Source organism: Rhinopithecus roxellana, chromosome 17 (genome assembly GCF_007565055.1).
Source record: "Rhinopithecus roxellana isolate Shanxi Qingling chromosome 17, ASM756505v1, whole genome shotgun sequence".
NCBI classification, from domain to species: domain Eukaryota; kingdom Metazoa; phylum Chordata; class Mammalia; order Primates; family Cercopithecidae; genus Rhinopithecus; species Rhinopithecus roxellana.
The window spans coordinates 36,210,822-36,231,768 of record NC_044565.1 but is presented as its reverse complement, the minus strand read 5'-3'; the positions used below and the strand labels follow the sequence as shown (position 1 = coordinate 36,231,768).

The window sequence follows — 20,947 nt, the reverse complement described above, 5'->3', positions numbered from 1 at the left end:
CCAGGAGTTCGAGATCAGCCTGGCCAACATGGTAAAACCCCATCTCTACTAAAAATACAAAAACTAGCTGGCCTTGGTGCCCATAATCCCAGCTGCTTGGGAGGCTGAGGCAGAAGAATTGCTTGAACCCGGAAGGCGGAGAGGTTGCAGTGAGCCAAGAGCACGCCATTGCACTCCAGCCTGGGCAACAAAGCAATATTCCATCTCAAAAAAAAAAAAAAAAAAAAAAAAAAAAAAATGGTGTTCCATGGAAAAAAATAAAGCAGTTAGCTCAGCTTACAACTCAAAAAACTATAAATGCTTTTCTTTTTTCCAAAATAACCAACACACTAGCCAGTATGCAGTAAGAAGTGCTTTCTCCAGCACTTTGGGAGACTGAGACATGTGGATCACTTGAGCTCAGAAGTTCGAGACCAGCCTGGGCAGCAAAGTGAGACTCTGTCGCTACAAAAAATACAAAAATTAGCCAGGCATGATGGCGCATGCCTGTGGTCCCAGCCACTTAGGAGGCTGAGGTGGGAGAATGGTTTAAGCCTGGGATGTCTTAGTATTATTAGGATATTTTGACCTCATGGGCTACCGGAGAGGGTCTTGGTAACCCCCAGGAGTCTTTGGTTCATGCTCTGAGAAACAATAATCTAGACAGTAAGAAGGGAAACGTGGTAATTTATATATATACACATATATATATATATGTTTTTTTTTTTTTTTGAGAGAGTCTCGCTCTGTTGCCAAGCTGGAGTGCAGCGGCGCAATCTCGGCTCACTGCAACCTCCGCCTCCTGGGTTCAAGTGATTTTCCTGCCTCAGCCTCCCAAGTAGCTGGGACTACAGGCATGTACCCCCATGCCCAGCTAATATTTTGTGTTTTTAGTAGAGACGGGGTTTCACACCATGTTGGCCAGGATGGTCTCGATCTCTTGACCTTGTGATCCGCCCATCTCGGCCTCCCAAAGTGCTGGGATTATAGGCGTGAGCCACCACGCCTGCCCAGGAAACATGCTAAATGTAAAGGTAGTTGATAAAGACTATGAAGGATACTGTGAATTCTGCTAAGTCTGAAGTCCTTTATCTGTCAGCTTCAGCATTTAGAACATTTAGAACTATGCCACTGGCCAACAGTTTGTCCAGGACTCTACTTTTTCTTTAACTTTTTTTTTTTCAGAGACAGAGTCGTGCTATGTTGCCCAGGTTGGTCTCAAACTCCTGGCCTCAAGTGATCCTTCCACCCCCAGCATCCTGAGTAGCTGAGATTGCAGGCATGAGCCACTGCACCACCTGGCTCTGCTTTTTCTTTTTATTCTACCAAAGTTAACTTTAAGATTTATTTTCATCAAGTCACTTTCAACACAGGCCAACAACTACCCCTTTAACTTGGTGCCTATATTGGAACTACTGTTTGACTCTGACCAAATTAGACATTATGACTTTAAAACCATACTTCACTGAATTTAAGAGCAACAATATTTTTTTATTTAACAGTCCAACATACCACTGGGGATGTATATTTGGAGTCCTTAAATATATAAATTCTGGAATAATTAACTTATTCTGAATAAAACTTTAATTTTTTTTGTCTACCTAGAAAACATACATAGCATTAAGTGTACCATTAATTGTAAAGGCATTTCAATTTCAACTTACTGCAAACCTAAGAAGAAGGCAAGACTTTCCAACCCCAGAGTCGCCAATCAGAAGTAACTTGAATAAATAATCACTGCAAAAAGGAAAAGAAAATGATGTTAATAAAAAGCATACTGCATTATTGTAAGCTATAAACAACAAAAACACAGCTACAAATAACAATTCACTGTGAAGACTACATCTCCTATAAAGCCCATGCATGGCTTAAGCCAAAACTGCGAACAGCTGCAGCCCTTCTGACACATCACTAAACATGACAGAATATGTAAAAAGTAGGCAATGCCACCTATGATCTCTAACATCAGTGAACTTCCACTTAAAAGGAAAGAAGGAAAAGAAAAGTAAGTGATATGCACTCTTGGACTGCCCAAGATACTTAAAACATTCTAAATAAATCCCACTCCTCTACAGTATTAGATTACAGAGAGGTAACTTTTCATTGTTTTTACCCATGAAATATTAGTCTCTCCTTCAAATTCTAAGATCAGGCCAGGCGCAGTGGCTCACACCTGTAATCCCAACACTTTGGGAGGCCAAGGCAGGCAGTTCACTTGAGGTCAGGAGTTCAAGACCAGTCTGACCAGCACAGTGAAACCCCGTCTCTATTAAAAATACAAAAATTAGCCAGGCATGGTGGTGGGTGCCTGTAATCCCAGCTACTCAGGAGGCTGAGGCAGAAGAACTGTTTGAACCCAGGAGGCAAAGGTTGCAGTAAACCGAGATTGCGCCGCTGCACTCCAGCTCCAGCCTGGGCAATAAGAATGAAACTGTCTCAAAATGAGAAAAAAAAAAAAAAAATTCCAAGATCAAATAATTTCATAGCACTCCTTCAATGAAGGGGTTTTCATGATTCTTCTCTAGCATCCAGTTTGAATTCTCCCCTCAAAACAATGTTCATTTAACTTCTGAAAGCCCTTATTATATTTTAAACTAGAAATGTGGTAAATTCACAGGCTGTTTAAGTGTAAAACTTGACCAACATTCTACACTTGTATTAAAGCATTTTTCAGAACCATTGAAAACCAGGCTTTTTTTTTTTTTTTTTTGAGACGGAGTCTTGCTCTGTCACCAGGCTGGAGTACAGTGGCGCGATCTTGGCTCACTGCAACCTCTGCCTCCTTGGTTCAAGTGATTCCTCTACCTCAGCCTCCCAAGTAGCTGGGAATACAGGCATGCACCACCATGCACAGCTAATTTTTGTATTTTTAGTAGAGACGGGATTTCACCATGTTGGCCAGGACGGTCTCAATCTCCTGGCCTCATGATCTGCCCGCCTCAGTCTCCCAAAGTCCTGAGATTACAGGTGTGAGCCACCGCGCCCGGCAATAAAACAAGGCTCGCTTTATGTATCTCTAACATTGCCAGGCCTAACTCAAAAACTATCCCCAGAGATTCCTTCATGGAACTAAGACAACGTATTATTCATCCATGGTCTCCAAGGAAATTCCTCATAGATCCTTTCCAACTCAGACCAGTTCTATGCATTCTTTTAAGCAATTTCAAAAGGACAAAAACCTTAGAATTTACATATTGTCTTTGTAGAAGATACACGTGATTTTGTACTTGTCCTTTTTGATTTACTTTTCAAAAAATGCTAAAATGAAAACCACGTCACAATTTAGATTAAAATTATGTACATATAAACAAGATATAAAACTTTTTATTTTTTTCATTTTAATTGTACTGCCAAAGAAGAGAGGATATAAAACTTCCATAAGTGATTATCTTTGTGAATATTTAACTATTACGTAGGTTTACATAATGATATGGATTACTTAAAACATTGTTTTGGTTTTAGCAAACTACCATATTACACTTATTGTTATACTTATTGTCTTTAATTATCAGCAGCAAAACAGAAGTCAGAGAAGAAAACAAAAAGCTTTTAAACAAGTAAATCAGAAGACGGGACTGAAGCACAGAATGAACTAGACATCCTTCCCAGTTTGAGATTTTAAAATTTTTAAAAAGATCGCTATTGTAGAATACTATCCTTAATAAATGATACCTAATACCAACAATTTGTACGTGGCAATTCAGCTGGCTGACTGACTTTACTACTACTGATAAGGTTCCTTCTTAATTAAACCAAATATTCTTTTTTCTTTTTTTTGAGACAGAGTCTTGCTCTGTTGCTCAGGCTAATTTTTGCATTTTTAGTAAAGACAGGGTTTCACCATGTTGGTCAGGCTGGTCTCCAACTCCTGACCTCAAGTGATCTACCCACCTTGGCCTCCCAAAGTGCTGGGATTACAGATGTGAGCCACCGTGCCCGGCCCCAAATACTCTTTTGTTGTTTTGAGACAAGAGTCTCACTCTGTCGCCCAGGCTGGAGTGCACTGAAGCAATCTCAGGTCACTGCAGCCTCCACCTCCCAGGTTCAAGCAATTCTCCTGCATCATCCTCTGAAGTAGCTGGGATTACAGGCATGTGCCACCACGCCCAGCTAATTTTTGTATTTCTAGTAAAGACAGGAATTTCACCATGTTGGCCAGGCTGGTCTAAAACTCCTGACCTTAGGTAATCCGCCCGCCTCAGCCTCCCAAAGTGCTGGGATTACAGGCGTGAGCCACCGCACCCAGCACCAAATATTCTTAAGAATACTAAACACCGAACATTAACAATGAGTATATGTTAAGAATTTACATGTATTAAGATAGCAAGACTATCACAGCATTGATACTACCATAGTAGGTTGGTTTTTTGGGGGATGTTGTTGTTATTGCAGAGTCTCACTATGTCGCCCAGACTGGAGTGCAGTGGCTCAATCTCCACTCACTGCAACCTCTGCCTCCAGGGTTCAAGTGATTCACAGGCCTCAGCCTCCTGAGTAGCTGGGATTTAGCACGGAGGTTTTTAAACAAGTTTCAACACAACAACTGGACTTAACGTACCAATCTCCCTGAGCACCATGCCAGGCATCCGGTGAACACTCAAAAACATTCTCTGAATTCGCCTTACTGGACCCAGTTACAGTAAAGGACTGTACTGGGCCTCAGATGTTGTCTGAAGTATCACCTTAAAGATCAACAACACAGGCCAGGCGTAGTGGCTCGCGCCTGAGGTCAGAAGTTCCAGACCAGCCTGGCCAACATGGTGAAACCCCGTCTCTACTAAAAATACTAAAATTAGCCAGGCGTGATGGTGGGCAGCTTTAATCCCAGCTACTCGGGAGGCTGACCCATGAGAATTGCCTGAACTCAGGAGGTGGAGGTTGCAGTGAGCTCAGCCTGGGCAAAAGAGGAGTTTCAAAAAAAAATTCAACAACTCTATTTCAGAGCAACCATCAAGCTTTAAAAAACATGAACAGGCCCAGGTGCAGTGGATCACCAGAGGTCAGGAGTTTGAGATCAGCCTGGCCAACACGGTGAAACCCCGCCTCTACTAAAAATACAAAAATCAGCTGGGTGTGGTGGCGGGCAACTGTAATCCCAGCTACTCGGGAGGCTGAGGCAGGAGAATCACTTGAACCTGGGAGGCAGAGGTTGTAGCGCGCTGATCATGCACTCCAGCCTGGGCAACGAGCAAAACTCCATCTCAAAAAAAAAAAAAAAAAGAAAGAAAGAGGCCGGGTGCGGTGGCTCAAGCCTGTAATCCCAGCACTTTGGGAGGCCGAGACGGGAGGATCACGAGGTCAGGAGATCGAGACCATCCTGGCTAACATGGTGAAACCCCGTCTCTACTAAAAATACAAAAAACTAGCCGGGCGACGTGGCGGGCGCCTGTAGTCCCAGCTACTTGGGAGGCTGAGGCAGGAGAATGGCGTGAACCCGGGAGGTGGAGGTTGCAGTGAGCTGAGATCCGGCCACTGCACTCCAACCTGGGCAGCAGAGCGAGACTCCGTCTCAAAAAAAAAAAAAAAAAAAAAAAAAAAAAGAAAGAAAGAAAGAAACATGAAGACTTCCTAATTGCATTACAAGTTACATTATGGATTCAAGAAATTAATAGTCAATTTTTTAAAATTACCTTTTATCAACCATTACATTCTTTTTAAGTTTTACAAATACCACACTGTTATTTTTAAACATTATGGCTGGGTGCAGTGGCTCAGTGAGCCTGTAATCCCAGCACTTTGGGAGGCTGAAGCAGGTGGATCACCTGAGGTTGGGAGTTCCAGACCAGCCTGGCCAATGTGGTGCAACCCCCATCTCTACTAAAAATACAAAATTAGCCAGGCATGGTGGCACATGCCTGTAATCCCAGCTACTCGGGAGGCAGAGGCAGAAGAATAGTTTGAACCCGGGAGGCGGAGGTTGCAGTAAGCCAAGATCACACCATTGTACTCCAGCCTGGACAATAAGACCGAAACTCCATCTCAAAAAAACAAACAAAAAAAACATTATTTATGAGTTTCTAATAATGTAAGGTTTAAATTAAAGCCACTATAAATAATATGAAGAGTTGAGTGCTCTGTATAAGACAATCTTTGCAAAAGACTACTGGTTCTCTCGCAAACCATTTGTTTACTAGCATGACAACAGTCACATGAGAAAGGCAAATAAAATCAAACCCACAAACTTCCCCACCTCCCCTTATCAAAGACATACACCGAAATAGTGTGATCAGTGACATGATAACTTGCATTGGGACATTTTAAATCACCTACTACAGAAGTAGTTTATTTCTCAACTGTAAATATACTGAATATTCGTGAAAATTCATTGCTCTGAGTTTGCTTTAAAATGTTTCTATAATTTACAAAACACCACACAGTAAAAATGTTGATAGAAAATATGCAAATATAAAATTAGAGAGCACAAGGACAGAAGTTTGGTACAAAGAGCCAAGACTAATTTAGCAAATGGTAAGACTTTAAATGTATTTATTCTTCATTCCTCATGAATTTGGATCAAGTTTTCATCCTACAATAATATAATTTTGACTTAAGTGAAAAAAACTAAATTATGCGAGTTTAGAAACCTATAAAGATTTGGCTGGACGCAGTGGCTCACACCTGTAATCCCAGCACTTTGGGAGGCCGAGGTGGGTGGATCACCTGAGGTCAGGAGTTCAAGACCAGCCTGACCAACATGGTGAAACCCCGTCTCTACTAAAAAAAAAAAAAAAAAATACAAAAATTAGCTCAGTATGGTGCCAGATGTCTGTAATCCTAGCTACTTGGGTGGCTGAGGCAGGAGAATCACTTGGACCCAGGAGCCGGAGGTTGCAGTGAGCCGAGATTGTGTCATTCCACTCCAGCCTGGGCGACAGAGCAAGACTCCATCTCAAAAAAAAAAAGAAGAAAAAGAAACCTTTGAAGATTTACAATTGTCACCCTCCTAAATTATTTTAGTAAATCCCATCCACTGTTTCCAATTCAGAACTTCCTCTAGCTTTTTGTACTTCTAATCTACTATAACTTCATTATTTTCTACCCTCAAGAAGTTTGGAGTCTGTGTTTGTCCACCCTTATGTTTGACATAGCTATCTGTGGGTGTGGAAGGTAAGCTGGCTTATGCATCTATGTAAACAAGGATCTAGCACTGTGCCTTTTACAAAGCATGTACTAAGAGATCAGGGAACATTTTAGTTTTACATTTTTAATCAGGCCTCTTTCATCATGAGATACAGCTACAGAAAATTTGTGCCATCCTTGATTAACATTTTTGGCCAAAATACTAGGTGGAAAAAACGATGAGGGCATGACATGTTAAAAGGATACAGGAGCCGGCTGGGCATGGTGGTTCACCCCTGTAATCCCAGAAAAAAAAAAAAAAGGCCAAGCCAGAACAATTTGAGGCACAAAGTAAATAACTATGTATCAGATTATAACTCACAAAATAAATACCCATTAATTCATTACCAGTATAAATGATTAAATAAATAAATGGGAGAGAAGAGATAAGTCTTCCTTATAGGACTTCAATAATACATGCTGAAGAAATGAGAAAAACATAAAATGACCAGTAGCACTACATTAATAATTGCTGCAATGCTGGGTGCGGTGGCTCACACCTGTAACTCCCACCTACTTTTAGGCTGAGGTAAAAGGATCACATGAGGCCAGAAGTTCAAGACCAGCCCGAGCAACACAGCAAGACCCCCATCTCTAAAAATATTTTTTTTTAATCAGTTGGGTGTGGTGGTCTATGTCTGTAGTCCCACCTACTTGAGAGGCTGAGGCAGAAGAATCACTTGAGCCCAGGAGTTTGAGTGAGCCATGAACTCACTACAGCATTCCAACTTGGGCAACACAGTGAGATCCATCTCTTAAAAAAAAAAAAATTAAGGAAAAAAGAAAAAGAAAAAATAATTGCTGCAAGGAAGATTTACTAGATAAATGCTAAGTTAATGGGTAAAACTAGGGGGAAACAGGATATCTGCATGACCTCATCAAAGTATATCCCTCAAAGTATCGGCCGGGCATGGTGGCTCACACCCGTAATCCTAGTGCTTTGGGAGGCCAACGCGGGCAGATTGCCTGAGCTCAGGAGTTCAAGACCGGCCTGGGCAACACGGTGAAACCCCTTCTCTATTAAAATACAAAAAATTAGCCAGGCATGGTGGCGCATGCCTGTAGCTTCAGATACTTGGGAGACTGAGGCAGGAGAATCACTTGAACCTGGGAGGTGGAGGCTGCAGTGAGCCAAGATCTTACCACTGCACTCCAGCCTAGGCAACAGAGCGTGACGCCTTCTCAAAAAAAAAAAAAAGAAAAAGAAAAAACATCAGACAAATGCAAACTGACAGACAACTGACGAGCATTCTACAAAATACCTATCAGTACTCTTCAAATGTGTCAAGATCACGAAAAAGAAGGAAAGACTGAGAAACTGTCACAGACTGAAGGTGGCTAACATGGCCTAGAACGAAATACAATATGGTATACTGAATTAGATGCTAGAATAGAAAAAGAACATTAGTGAAAAAATTAGAGAAACCAGATTAAGTCTATAGTTTAGTTAACACTGTACCAATGTTTATTTCTTAATTTGGACAAAGGTACCATGTATGTAAGAGTTACTATTAGGAGAAGTAGAGTGAAGGGTATACAAGAACTCTACATTGATTTCACAGTTTCAGTAAATCTAAATTTAGTTCCAAATAAAAACGGTTTTAGAAAAGGTTTTAAAAGGTTTTTATCAAGGTTAAAAAATTATGAGGAGGCCGGGCGAGGCTCAGGCCTGTAATCCGGCACTTTGGGAGGCCCAGGGAGGCGGATCACCTGAGGTAAGGAGTTCGAGATCAGCCTGGCCAATACAGTGAAACCCTGCCTCTACTAAAAATACAAAAGTAGCCAGGCATGGTGGCAAGCATCTGTAGTCTCAGCTACCTCAGGAGGCTGAGGCAGGAGAATCACTTGAACCTGGGAGGCAGAGGTTGCAGTGAGCTGAGATCGCACCACTGCACTTTAGCCTGGGCAACAGAACGACACTCCATCTCAAAAAACAAAACAAAACGAAAAATGACAATCACTTCAAAAAGCTAGCTCATGACATAGATACAATTTTTTTTTTTTTTTTTTAGATGGAGTTTTGCTCTTGTTGCCCAGGCTGGAGTACGGCTCACTGCAACCCCCGCCCCCTGGGTTCAAGCGATTCTCCTGCCTCAGCCTCCTGAGTAACTGGCATTACAGGCATGTGCCACCACACCCAGCTAATTTTGTATTTTTAGTAGAGACAGGGTTCCTCCATGTTGGTCAGGTTGGTCTCAAACTCCGACCTCAGGTGATCCACCCACCTCGGCCTCCCAAAGTGCTGGGATTACAGGCATGAGCCACCACGCCCGGTCTTTTTTTTTTTTTTTTTTGAGAAAGAGTCTTGCTCTGTCGCCTAGGCTAGAGTGCAATGGCATGATCTCGGCTCACTGCAACCTCCACCTCCTGGGTTCAAGCGATTCTCCTGCCTCAGTCTCCCGAATAGCTGGGATTACAGGTGTGTGCCACCACGCCCGGCTAATTTTTGTATTTCAGTAGGGATGTTTCACCATGTTGGCCTGGCTGGTCTCAAACTCCTGACCTCAAGTGATCCACCTGCCTCAGCCTCCCAAAGTGCTGGGATTATAGGCATGAGCCACCACGCCCAGCAACTTACGATATTTTTAAACAATATGAGAGACATTTCATGTTTTCTCAAGTTAAATCTAATCACAAATTGGGCTGGGTTTGTAAAATAAAGCTGCTTTTGAGTATTTCTATTATCAGTGAAATTTGCTGAACTGCTTGAATTTTATAATACTATAAGCAGATATTATATTTTAATTTAAAAAGTTCACTCTATGAGAAAGCTAAAAACAGTTAAGTCAAGAATGGCATAGAATAAGCCTGGAGAGAAAGAAGTAGGCGGAGAGAAATTAACAGTAGGCTTTAACAACTAGATGGTGGGCATCAAATACAGCAACAAGAGAAAAATTATTTTTGCTATCAGTTTTTCCTATAAGTCAACTTTTGGTCTACTTTTGCAATATTGGAGATTCCAACAATAAAACAAAAGCAATAAGGTACAGTAAGGATGAGTTTTATTCTACTCAGTTTGCATGAAGTTAAATGACTGATGACAGGCCCAGGCACGGTAGCTTGGGTCTGTTAATTCCAGCACTTAGGGAGGCTGAGGTTGGAGGATCATTTGAGCCCAAGAGTTCGAGACCATGGGCCGGGCGCGGTGGCTCAAGCCTGTAATCCCAGCACTTTGGGAGGCCGAGACGGGCGGATCACGAGGTCAGGAGATCAAGACCATCCTGGCTAACACAGTGAAACCCCGTCTCTACTAAAAAATACAAAAAAACTAGCCGGGTGAGGTGGCGGGTGCCTGTAGTCCCAGCTACGCGGGAGGCTGAGGCAGGAGAATGGCGTGAACCCGGGAGGCGGAGCTTGCAGTGAGCTGAGATCCGGCCACAGCACTCCAGCCTGGGCGACAGAGCAAGACTCCGTCTCAAAAAAAAAAAAAAAAAAAAAAAAAAAAAAAGAGTTCGAGACCAGCCGGGGCAACATAGTGAGAAGCTCCATCTCTTAAAAAAAATTAAGGAAAAAATGATCAACGACAGGATATGTGAGTTTTTGCTAACATTAGAATCGTCTTTTGCTTAACAGATGGGAAAAAATTGAACTATATATTCAATTACAAATCAGTAAGAGGGCCCACCCCAGAACCCTTGTTTCAAATTTCAGTTTAGAGTTCTATTTCCATTATTTGCGTGCAAAAATGGCACCGGTACATATATGTACATTTATGATCTGAACATAGTCTTGATGTCTGCTGATGTATGTACCTATGCCATTTTTGTATGCAAGCACTACCATTTCCTACACCTTAAAAAAAAAAAGCCTGCTGCAGTGGTGCACATCTGTAGCCCCAGCTACTTAGGAGGCTGAGAGAGGAGGGTAACTTGAGTCCAGGAATTCCAGGTTGCAGTGAGCTAGGAGAGAACCACTGCACTTGCTCTAGCCTAGGCAACAGAGTGAGACCCCATCTCTAAATAACAAATATAAAAATTAAAAGTCACTATTGTGAAAGCATGGAACAATATTTTTTAAATAAAAAGTTAGAAAAACAGATTTTCGGTTCAAAATTCTATTTAGGTAAAATTCTTTTCTTGCCTAAAGTACAAAGTAGAGGATGAATCAGCTTGTTTCCGTATCTAACATGCTACTGGAAATTCTAAAACCTCCAAAATAACACTGTTATGTGAAAGGATTACGGAATTTTTTTTTTAAGTATAACCTCATTTTTGTTTTTTAAAAAATCTTTAGAGGAGCTAGGCATGGCTAGCTCATCTCAGCACTCAGAGGCTGGAGCAGGAAGTCTAAACTGCAAGATATGGATTGATGGTTTCTTCTTTATACCTTTTTAACAACCTGCAATAAGCTTGTATGACTTTTATAACCAGGGAAAAAAAATGTTATTTGAAAGGAGAAGAAAAGAGTTTTACTCAATGACTTAACACTCTTACAAATGTGTTCAGCATATGTCAGCACAGCACACCGATCATAACACAAATTACTTCTAAGTAGGTAGAGTAGGTCAAGGTTGTAAACAGACAGCAATGGCATACTCCCAATACAGCCACAAGTACATGAAGTTAAATTTTGGGTTAAATGAGAATATACTGTTTTCTTCTTTCATGAAATAAAATCTAGATTCTCAGACAAGGTTCACATGTCAATGAACACTTTACAAAAGAAAGCTGTTTGACATTAACCCAACTTTCAACATTCCACCCTTCGGAAACATGCTAAGGAAGAAAAAAAGTCTAACAGCAGAGAACTATAGTGTATAGTTGTATTTGTACAAACAGAAATACAAATACAAATTTATACAAACAGAAATACAAACTTTATAATATCAGCTGTAAGTACCTCAGAAAAGGCCTATTCTAAAAAGTTCAATGGAAACTATATTTATTCTCTTTCATCTAGAATGGATTCATTTGCATGACAGGAATTCTTATGGTTTGAATGTATCCTCCGAAGTTCCTGTGTTAGAGACACTTAATCCCCAATACAACAGTGTAAGGATGCAGAGCCTAATGAGAGGTGATTAGGTCACGAGGGCTCTGCCCTCATGAACGGATTAATGCATTCTCTCAAAAGTGGGTTAGCTTTCTCCTGAGTCACTCTTATAAAAGTGAGTTCAAGCCCCTTCGTGCTCTGTCTTGACATACTCACTTGCCTTTCTGCCTTCCACCATATGATAACACAGCACAAAGGCCAGAACCATGCTCTTGAAGTTCCCAGCCTCCAGAACCACAGACCAAATCAACTTCTACTGTTTATAGCCAGTCTGTGCTATTCTGTTATAGCAGCAGAAAACAGACTAAGACAGGAACGTTATTTTATCTCCTTCTAAATGTCTTCTTTGAAAATAGCATAAAACTAAGCTCACATATCAAATGTAAAACAAAATCCTGATACACTGGCCAAATAAAGTTTAAGGGAAAACTATCAAGACAACTAAACTACATACTATTTTAATAACCTTGGGGTATGAAATAATAAAAACTTCAGCTGTAATGATCATGTTTGACATATATGTTTCTTCTTCACTCACTTTAAGTACACTCCACAGAACACAATTCAAAACCGACCTTCAGGTTGAAACACTTACTCCTTGCTGGAGACAAGAGGTAAGAACTTTTAGTTAGTTCATATGCTTCTGTACTGTGAATTTTACAGTGAGCACATATTACTTTTATAATTTAAAAAAAAATTAAAACAAACCTTCAGCTGTGGACAAGCAGCCTGTCAGTCAATATAAATGGTCAATATGATCAATTACCAGGAATCTGAGAGGGCAATGGTCTTTCTCCAAATTTAAGGAAATAGTCAAGCAATTAAAAAAAAATGTTTCCGGCCGGGTGAGGTGGCTCAAGCCTGTAATCCCAGCACTTTGGGAGGCCGGGTGGATCACGAGGTCAGGAGATCGAGACCATCCTGGCTAACACGGCGAAACCCCGTTTCTACTAAAAAATACAAAAAACTAGCCGGGCGAGGTGGCGGGCGCCTGTAGTCCCAGCTACTTGGGAGGCTGAGGCAGGAGAATGGCATGAACCCGGGAGGCGGAGCTTGCAATGAGCTGAGATCCGGCCACTGCACTCCAGCCTGGGCGACAGAGCGAGACTCCACCTCAAAAAAAAAAAAAAAAGGTTTCCATTCAAATGAACCATCTTAAAAAAAAATTGTTCCCATAATCAACCACTAAAATTACATGTTTTTATTTGATATTTAGAAACAACAGATTAATTTTCCAGATTCCAATACAGTTATGTTTAGAACAGTATTCTAAAAATTCAAAGCTGGCCAAGTGCAGTAGTGAGTCACGCCTGTAATCCCAGCATTTTGGGAGGCCGAAGTGGGTGGATCACTTGAGGCCAAGAGTTCGAAACCAGTATGGCCAACATGGTAAAACCCCATCTCTGCTAAAAACACAAAAATTAGTCGGGCGTGGTAGTGGGCGCCTCTAGTCCCAGCTACTAAGGAGGCTGAGGCAGGGAGAACTGCTTGAACCTGTGAGGCAAGGTTGCAGTGAGCCGATATCATGCCACTGCACTCCAGCCTGGGCAAGAGAGCGAGACTCCGTCTCAAAAAAACAAATAAATAAAATAAAAATAAAAATTCAAAGCTGAAATTCTGAAAGAAATTTTGGTAGTGCCAAAGGAAGCAGCAAGTGACACAAGACGACAAAAGGGTAGACAGTCTTTAATCTGCATACAACAACTATTTGCTGAAAAACACACCAAGAAGGGTGTGTTCAATGTTCTCTACCTCCTTACCTCTCAAAATCTGCATGGGTTTGGACCTGGAAGACCTGTACTTAAATTCAGGCTCTACTGCATACTAGCTATAGGATCTTGGTGCAAGTTACTCACTTACCACCATGAGCCTCAATTTCCTCATCTATAAGGTTCAATTAGCACCCACTACCATCCAATTAGGCTTCTTGTCAGGATTATAAATCACGTTTCTTAAACATCTAGCACATACTCTCTGGCACATACAGAAGCACAATAAGTGGTGATGGTTATTTCTCCTTCCTCCTACCAAAACCATGAGGTAACAATACAAATTTCAGAGGTTCAGACAAAAACTTTGAAGCTACTTATCCAAAGCTTCTGTTCAGATTATCGGTGACAAAGGAACACAGGAGTTTACATATATAATCTAAAGTTAAAGTTTAAAAATTGCTAACTAACAGTTGTAAGTACTATGATCATACAAGTCACAACCCCCAAAGCCTAGTAATGCATCACAGTAACATGCTCTGAAGCAAGTGTGCCCTCTACTGCAAGAGAATGCAGCTCTCTGCTTCATGTGCTTTTCATAGAAAGACATCCATGACTTCTAAGGCTCCAAGTTTAAATATACAACAAGACAGAAGAACTGTGAATTAATACAATTAATTTCAACCCAAGATGTGAAGGGTAAAGTTAAAAGCCCATTTATAAATAATACATACCTCGCAAACCCTTCTTAAATCCTTCCCCAACCTCCACCCACCACCACCACAAAGACAGTTTTGCTATGTCACCCAGGCTGAAGTGCAGTGGTGTAATCACAGCCCACGGCAGCCTCTAACTTCTGGGCTCAAGCAACCCTCTTGCCTCAGCCTCTCGAGTAGCTGGGACCACAAGCACACTGACCACCTGGCTATTTTTTTAGTTTTTTAGATTTTTTGAGACAGGGTCTTCATATGTTGCCCAGGTCTCAAAATCCTGGCCTCAGGCAATCCTCCCACCTCAGACTCCCAAGTGGCTGGGACTACAGGTGCACAACCACCACACCTAGCTAATTTTTAAATTTTTTGTAGAGAAGGGATCTTACTAGGTTGCCCAGGCTGATTTGAACTCCTGGCCTCAAGCAATCCTCCTGCCTCAGCCTCCCAAAGTGCTAGGATTACAGGCATGACTCACCACACCAGGCCTCCAATCATGAATTCTTAAAGTAACTGACCACAAAATGTTAGTGTCTAGTTACTTGACTAAAATTTTTGATTTTTTTTTTTTTTTTTTAGATAGACTGTCACTCTGTCACCTAGGCTAGAGCGCAGTGGTGCAATCTCGGCTCACTGCAACCTCTACCTCCCAGGCTCAAGTGATCCTCCTATTTCAGCCTCCCAAGTAGCTGGGACCATAGGCGCATGCCACCAAGCCCAGCTAGTTTTTTTTTTGTTTTTTTTTTTGGTAGAGACGAGGTTTTACCATGTTGCTCAGGTTGGTCTCAAACTCCTGAGCTCAAGCGATTTACTCACCTCAGCCTCTGAAAGTGCTAAGATTACAGGAGTGAGCCACCACAACCAGTCTAAAATGTTAAATTCTTAGAAGTAACCACACGTAGTAAAGCAGAAAGAGCCTACTTGTACTGTGACTTCCAAGCCTTTGAGTTAAAATTCCAATTCAGTTGCTTACTTTGAATGCCATTGGGCAAGTCATTTAACTCTTCTCTGCCTCTGTTTCCTTGTTTGTAAAACTAGGACATTTTCTTCACAGGATTATTGTGATGGTTAAGGGAAATAATGTACACACATAAACTTTCCGGCTGATGGGAACTCAGTTCTGCTGACCCTACTCAAACATCTAGTGTTCTGGAGTCCTTTGGGAGCTCTGTTCCTCTCCAGTTGAATCAACATAACTAAAACTTTCTGTTAACAGAAATTATAGGCCCCTTCCCCAAATCTTCGCACTATTTTTTGCCATGCTGTTTCGTAAACATATCACAATATTTAACTTGTATTAATCATTATATTGATTATGTTTGTTTGAACATGAGTCATTTTCTTAATTAATTTGTAAGCCCCTGGAGCAGAGTCCACGTTTTTTTTTTTTTTTTTTTTTTTTTGGAGACGGAGTCTTGCTCTGTCACCCAAGCTGGAGTACAGTGGGGCCATCATGGCTCACTGCAAGCTCCGCCTCCCAGGTTCTCGCCATTCTCCTGCCTCAGCCTCCCGAGTAGCTGGGACTACAGGCGCCCGCCACCACACCTGGCTAATTTTTTATATTTTTTAGTACAGACGGGGTTTCACCGTGTTAGCCAGGATGGTCTCGATCTCCTGACCTCGTGATCCGCCCGCCTTGGCCTCCCAAAGTGCTGGGAGTACAGGCCCGGCCACAGTCCATGTTTTGTAATTTAAAACAAGCAACAACAAAAGTTTTAAAAAACAGAAAAAAAAAGGCCGGGCGCGGTGGCTCAAGCCTGTAATCCCAGCACTTTGGGAGGCCGAGTCGGGCGGATCACGAGGTCAGCAGATCGAGACCATCCTGGCTAACACGGTGAAACCCCGTCTCTACTAAAAAATACAAAAAAAACAGCTGGGCGAGATGGCGGGCGCCTATAGTCCCAGCTACTCGGGAGGCTGAGGCAGGAGAATGGCGTGAACCCGGGAGGCGGAGCTTGCAGGCGACAGAGCGAGACTCCTCAAAAAAAAAAAAAAAAAAAAAAAAAACAGGAAAAAAAAACTTAACTCTTAGTATACTCTGATGATAGAAAAGGGCTATTTTCCTTTTTTGTTTTTTTTTTTTTCTTTGAGACAGTTTTTTGCTCTGTAGCCTAGGCTGGAGTGCAACCCCTGCCTTCAGGGTTCAAGCAATTCTCCTGCCTCAGCTTCCCAAGTAGCTGGGACTACAGGCACGTGCCGCCACACCCGGCTGTTTTGTATTTTAGCAGACAGGGTTTCACCCTGTTTCCCAAGATGGTCTCAAACTCCTGCGCTCAGGCGATCAAACTCCTGAACCTCAGCCTCCCAAAGTGCTAGGACTACAGGCGTGAGCCCCCCCGCCCAGCCAAAAGGGCTATTTTTCTTTACCAAGCCTTCCTCCAAGAATTCTCCATGTGTGTACGTTTGTATATATGTACACACAACCACGATTTTTGAGACGGAGTCTTGCTCTATCGCCCAGGCTGGAGTGCGATGGCGCGATCTCGGCTCACTGCAAGCTCTGCCTCCCGGGTTCATGCCACTCTCCTGCCTCAGCCTCCCAAGCAGCTGGGACTATAGGCGCCCGCCACCACGCCCGGCTAATTTTTTGTATTTTTAGTACAGACGGGGTTTCACCATATTGGCCAGGATGGTCTCGATCTCCTGACCTCGTGATCCGCCCGCCTCGGCCTCCCAGAGTGCTGGGATTACAGGCGTGAGCCACCGCGCCCGGCCTGGGTTTGTTTTTTAATAACAAATTTTTAAAGTAGAAAAGGCCAGGTACAGTGGCTCCTGCCTGTAATCCCAGCACGTTGGGAGGTCAAAGAGGGAAGATTGCTTGAGCTCAGGAATTCAAAACCAGCCTGATCAACATGTGAAACTCAGTCTCTACAAAAAGAAAAAAGAAAAAAAAAAAAAAAATACAAAAACTGCCAGGTATGGGCGTATGCCTGTAGTCCTAATTACTCCAGAGGCTGAGATGGGAGGATCACCAGAGCCTGGGAAGTCGAGGTTGCAGTAAGCCGTGATCTCACGACCCTGTCTCAAAAATAAAAAGTTCTTGAGGCCTGGTGTGGTGGCTCACACCTATAATCCCAGCACTTTCGGAGGCTGAGGCAGGCAGATCACCTGAGGTCAGGAGTTAGAGACCAGTGTGGTCAACATGGTGAAACCCTATCTCTACTAAAAATACACAAAATTAGTTGGGTATGGTGGCAGGCGCCCGTAATCCCAGCTACTCAGGAGGCTGAGGCAGGAGAATCGCTTGAACCTGGGAGGCAGAGGTTACAATGACCCGAAATCGAGCCCCACTGCACTCCAGCCTGGGTGACAGAGCTAGATTCTGTCTCAAAAAAACAAAAACAAAAAAACCTATCAGAATGAATCAAATCATATATATAAACTAGCACCCAGAACCTGACCAAATACAAAGAAAAGTGTGTTTCACTGCTTAAATTAAATTAGAACACTTGTGTTAGTAGAGAATAAGGTCAGCCTGGTGCAGTGGCTCACAACTCTAATCCCAGCACTTTGGGAGGCTAAGGTAGGAGGATTGCTTGAGCCGAGAAAAGCCTGGGTAACATGGGGAGATCCTGTCTCTTTAAAAAAAAAAAAAAAAAAAAAAAAAAAAAATTAGTTAATTAAAAAATAAAAATAGGCCGGGCGCGGTGGCTCAAGCCTGTAATCCCAGCACTTTGGGAGGCCGAGACGGGCGGATCACGAGGTCAGGAGATCGAGACCATCCTGGCTAATACGGTGAAACCCCGTCTCTACTAAAAAATACAAAAAACTAGCCGGGCGACGAGGCGGGCGCCTGTAGTCCCAGCTACTCGGGAGGCTGAGACAGGAGAATGGCGTGAACCCGGGAGGCGGAGCTTGCAGTGAGCTGAGAGCCGGCCACTGCACTCCAGCCTGGGCGGCAGAGCAAGACTCCGTCTCAAAAAAAAAAAAAAAAAAAAAAAAAAAAAATAAAAATAAAATAAAAAAGAGAATAAGTTAGCTCAGCTCAAAAGAGCCTGGTGAAAATGCCTAATTTGGAGTTCAGATTTCACTAGCTTTAGTAAGTAATGAATCCAACTGCTCTTCATCAGGATAGATGCTAACCACCAATCTACACATAAAGCACTACATAATTATCCACATTATATATTTCACAAAATTGTTTCAAATGGCCTTTTATAAATGTAGCTATTTGACTATTTTTATAAATTTCATCTAACCCACTTTAAGACTAACATCTTTTTTTTTTTTTTTTGAGACGGAGTCTCGCTCTGTCGCCCAGGCTAGAGTGGAGTGGCCGGATCTCAGCTCACTGCGAGCTCTGCCTCTTGGGTTTACGCCATTCTCCTGCCTCAGCCTCCCGAGTAGTAGCTGGGACTACAGGCGCCCACCACCACGCCCAGCTAGTTTTTTTGTATTTTTTTAGTAGAGACAGGGTTTCACCGTGTTAGCCAGGATGGTCTCGATCTCCTGACCTCGTGATCCGCCCGTCTCAGCCTCCCAAAGTGCTGGGATTACAGGCTTGAGCCACCGCGCCCGGCCAAGCCTAACATCTTAAACTCCACATTTTAAAACTCAAATTAGGCCGGGAACGGTGGCTCACGCCTGTAATCCCAGAACTTTGGGAGGCCGAGGTGGAAGGATCACGAGGTTAAGAGTTTGAGACCAGCCTGGCCAACAAGGTAAAACTCTGTCTTTTTTTTTTTTTTTTTTTTTTTTTGAGACGGGGCTGGAGTGCAGTGGCCAGATCTCAGCTCACTGCAAGCTCCGCCTCAGCCTCCGGAGCAGCTGGGACTACAGGCGCCCGCCATCTCGCCCGGCTAGATTTTTGTATTTTTAGTAGAGACGGGGTTTCACCATGTTAGCCAGGATGGTCTCGATCTCCTGACCTCGTGATCCGCCCATCTCGGCCTCCCAAAGTGCTGGGATTACAGGCTTGAGCCACCGCGCCCGGCCAACTCTGTCTTTACTATAAATACAAAAATTAGCTGGGCATGGTGGCGCAGCCTGTAATCCCAGCTACTTCGGAGGCTGAGGCAGGAGAATCGCTTGAACCTGGGAGGTGGAGGTTGCAGTGAGCCAAGATTGCGCCACTGCACTCCAGCCTGGGTGACAAAGCAAGACCTTGTCTCAAAAAAAAAAAAAAAAAAACTCAAATTAGTTTGGGATACCAGATTTAAAGCTAAGCTTTGTCACTCTCACATTTTCACATTTTAATACTGATAATGACAGTTAACATTCTCTTTTCTGTTTTCAATCTTTTTTTTTTTTTTTTGAGACGGAGTCTCGCTCTGTCACCCAGGCTGGAGTGCAGTGGCCAGATCTCAGCTCACTGCAAGCTCCACCTCCTGGGTTTATGCCATTCTCCTGCCTCAGCCTCCCGAGTAGCTGGGACTACAGGCGCCTGCCACCTCACCCGGCTAGTTTTTTTTTTTGTATTTTTTAGTAGAGGCGGGGTTTCACCGTGTTAGCCAGGATGGTCTCGATCTCCTAAATCAAGTATTCTTAATCTGAGGTTCATGAACAGACTTGGTATGAACCGCCTATAACTTTATGCAAAATGTTATGAGTATACAGACACAAAGGGAGCAGATGCATTAAATGTAATGTGGATATGGCTACACGACCATAAATGGTTTAAATGCAACTGTCCCAAATCAAGATACTAGAAAATATCTATATACAGAGTAGAAAGGACAAAGAGTAATTTCACTTAAGTACTATTGTTATACAAAGGAAATACATTCAGAGAAATTAAATTCATCATTGTTCTTGGAAAACATGAATTATATAATTCACTGAGTTTCACTGTTGAAGATCACTAGTTCGAGGTGCAGACTGTACAAAATGCCCTATGTAAAGACCACAGATGGCCGAGTAAGGCGGGTCACACCTGTAATCCCAACACTTTGAGAGGCTCAGGTGGGAGGATCACTTGAGTCCAGGTGTTCGAGACCAGCATAGGCAACATAGTGACATATTATCGCTTAAAAAAAAAAAATTAGACAGGCACGGTGCCAGCTACTCAGGAGGCTAAGAGAGGAGGATCACTAGAGTCCAGGAGGTTGAGACTGCAGTGAGCCATGACTGTGCTACCACACTCCAGTCTGGGAGAAAGAGATAGACCCTAAGGAAAAAAAAAATAGCCAAGTGGCTGGCACTGAGAGTAAGTGCTAAATAGTACCCAGTATTATTAAAAAGTGATGTTTCCAAAGGAATGGTCCCTATTGTGAATAAAGGCATGCATATGTAACACTACTTGTCCTAATTAGGAAATCTACAAGCATAGAACACAGTAAACTTCACTGGAACCTATCACAACCTTCGATTTAATAAAGCAGTAGAGGGTGTTCCAGTCAGCTGAGCCAACCTGTCACAAAAGGACGAAGGAAAACTTTATTTCCTACTTCTTCCGTACCTTATTTTTCACGTTTCAGTCAGTCAATAAACTAACAACAG

General features: G+C 42.6%; 1 protein-coding gene across 1 annotated transcript in view; it reads right to left on the bottom strand.

Moving 5' to 3' along the window:
• Positions 1 to 20,947, bottom strand: part of RAB1A (RAB1A, member RAS oncogene family) — a 49,146-nt gene that overhangs the window by 17,489 nt on the left and 10,710 nt on the right. Inside the window, exon 2 of the mRNA XM_030921285.1 lies at positions 1,644 to 1,716. Within this exon, the coding sequence (XP_030777145.1) occupies positions 1,644 to 1,716 (73 nt within the window). The remainder of the gene's footprint in view (positions 1 to 1,643; positions 1,717 to 20,947) is intronic.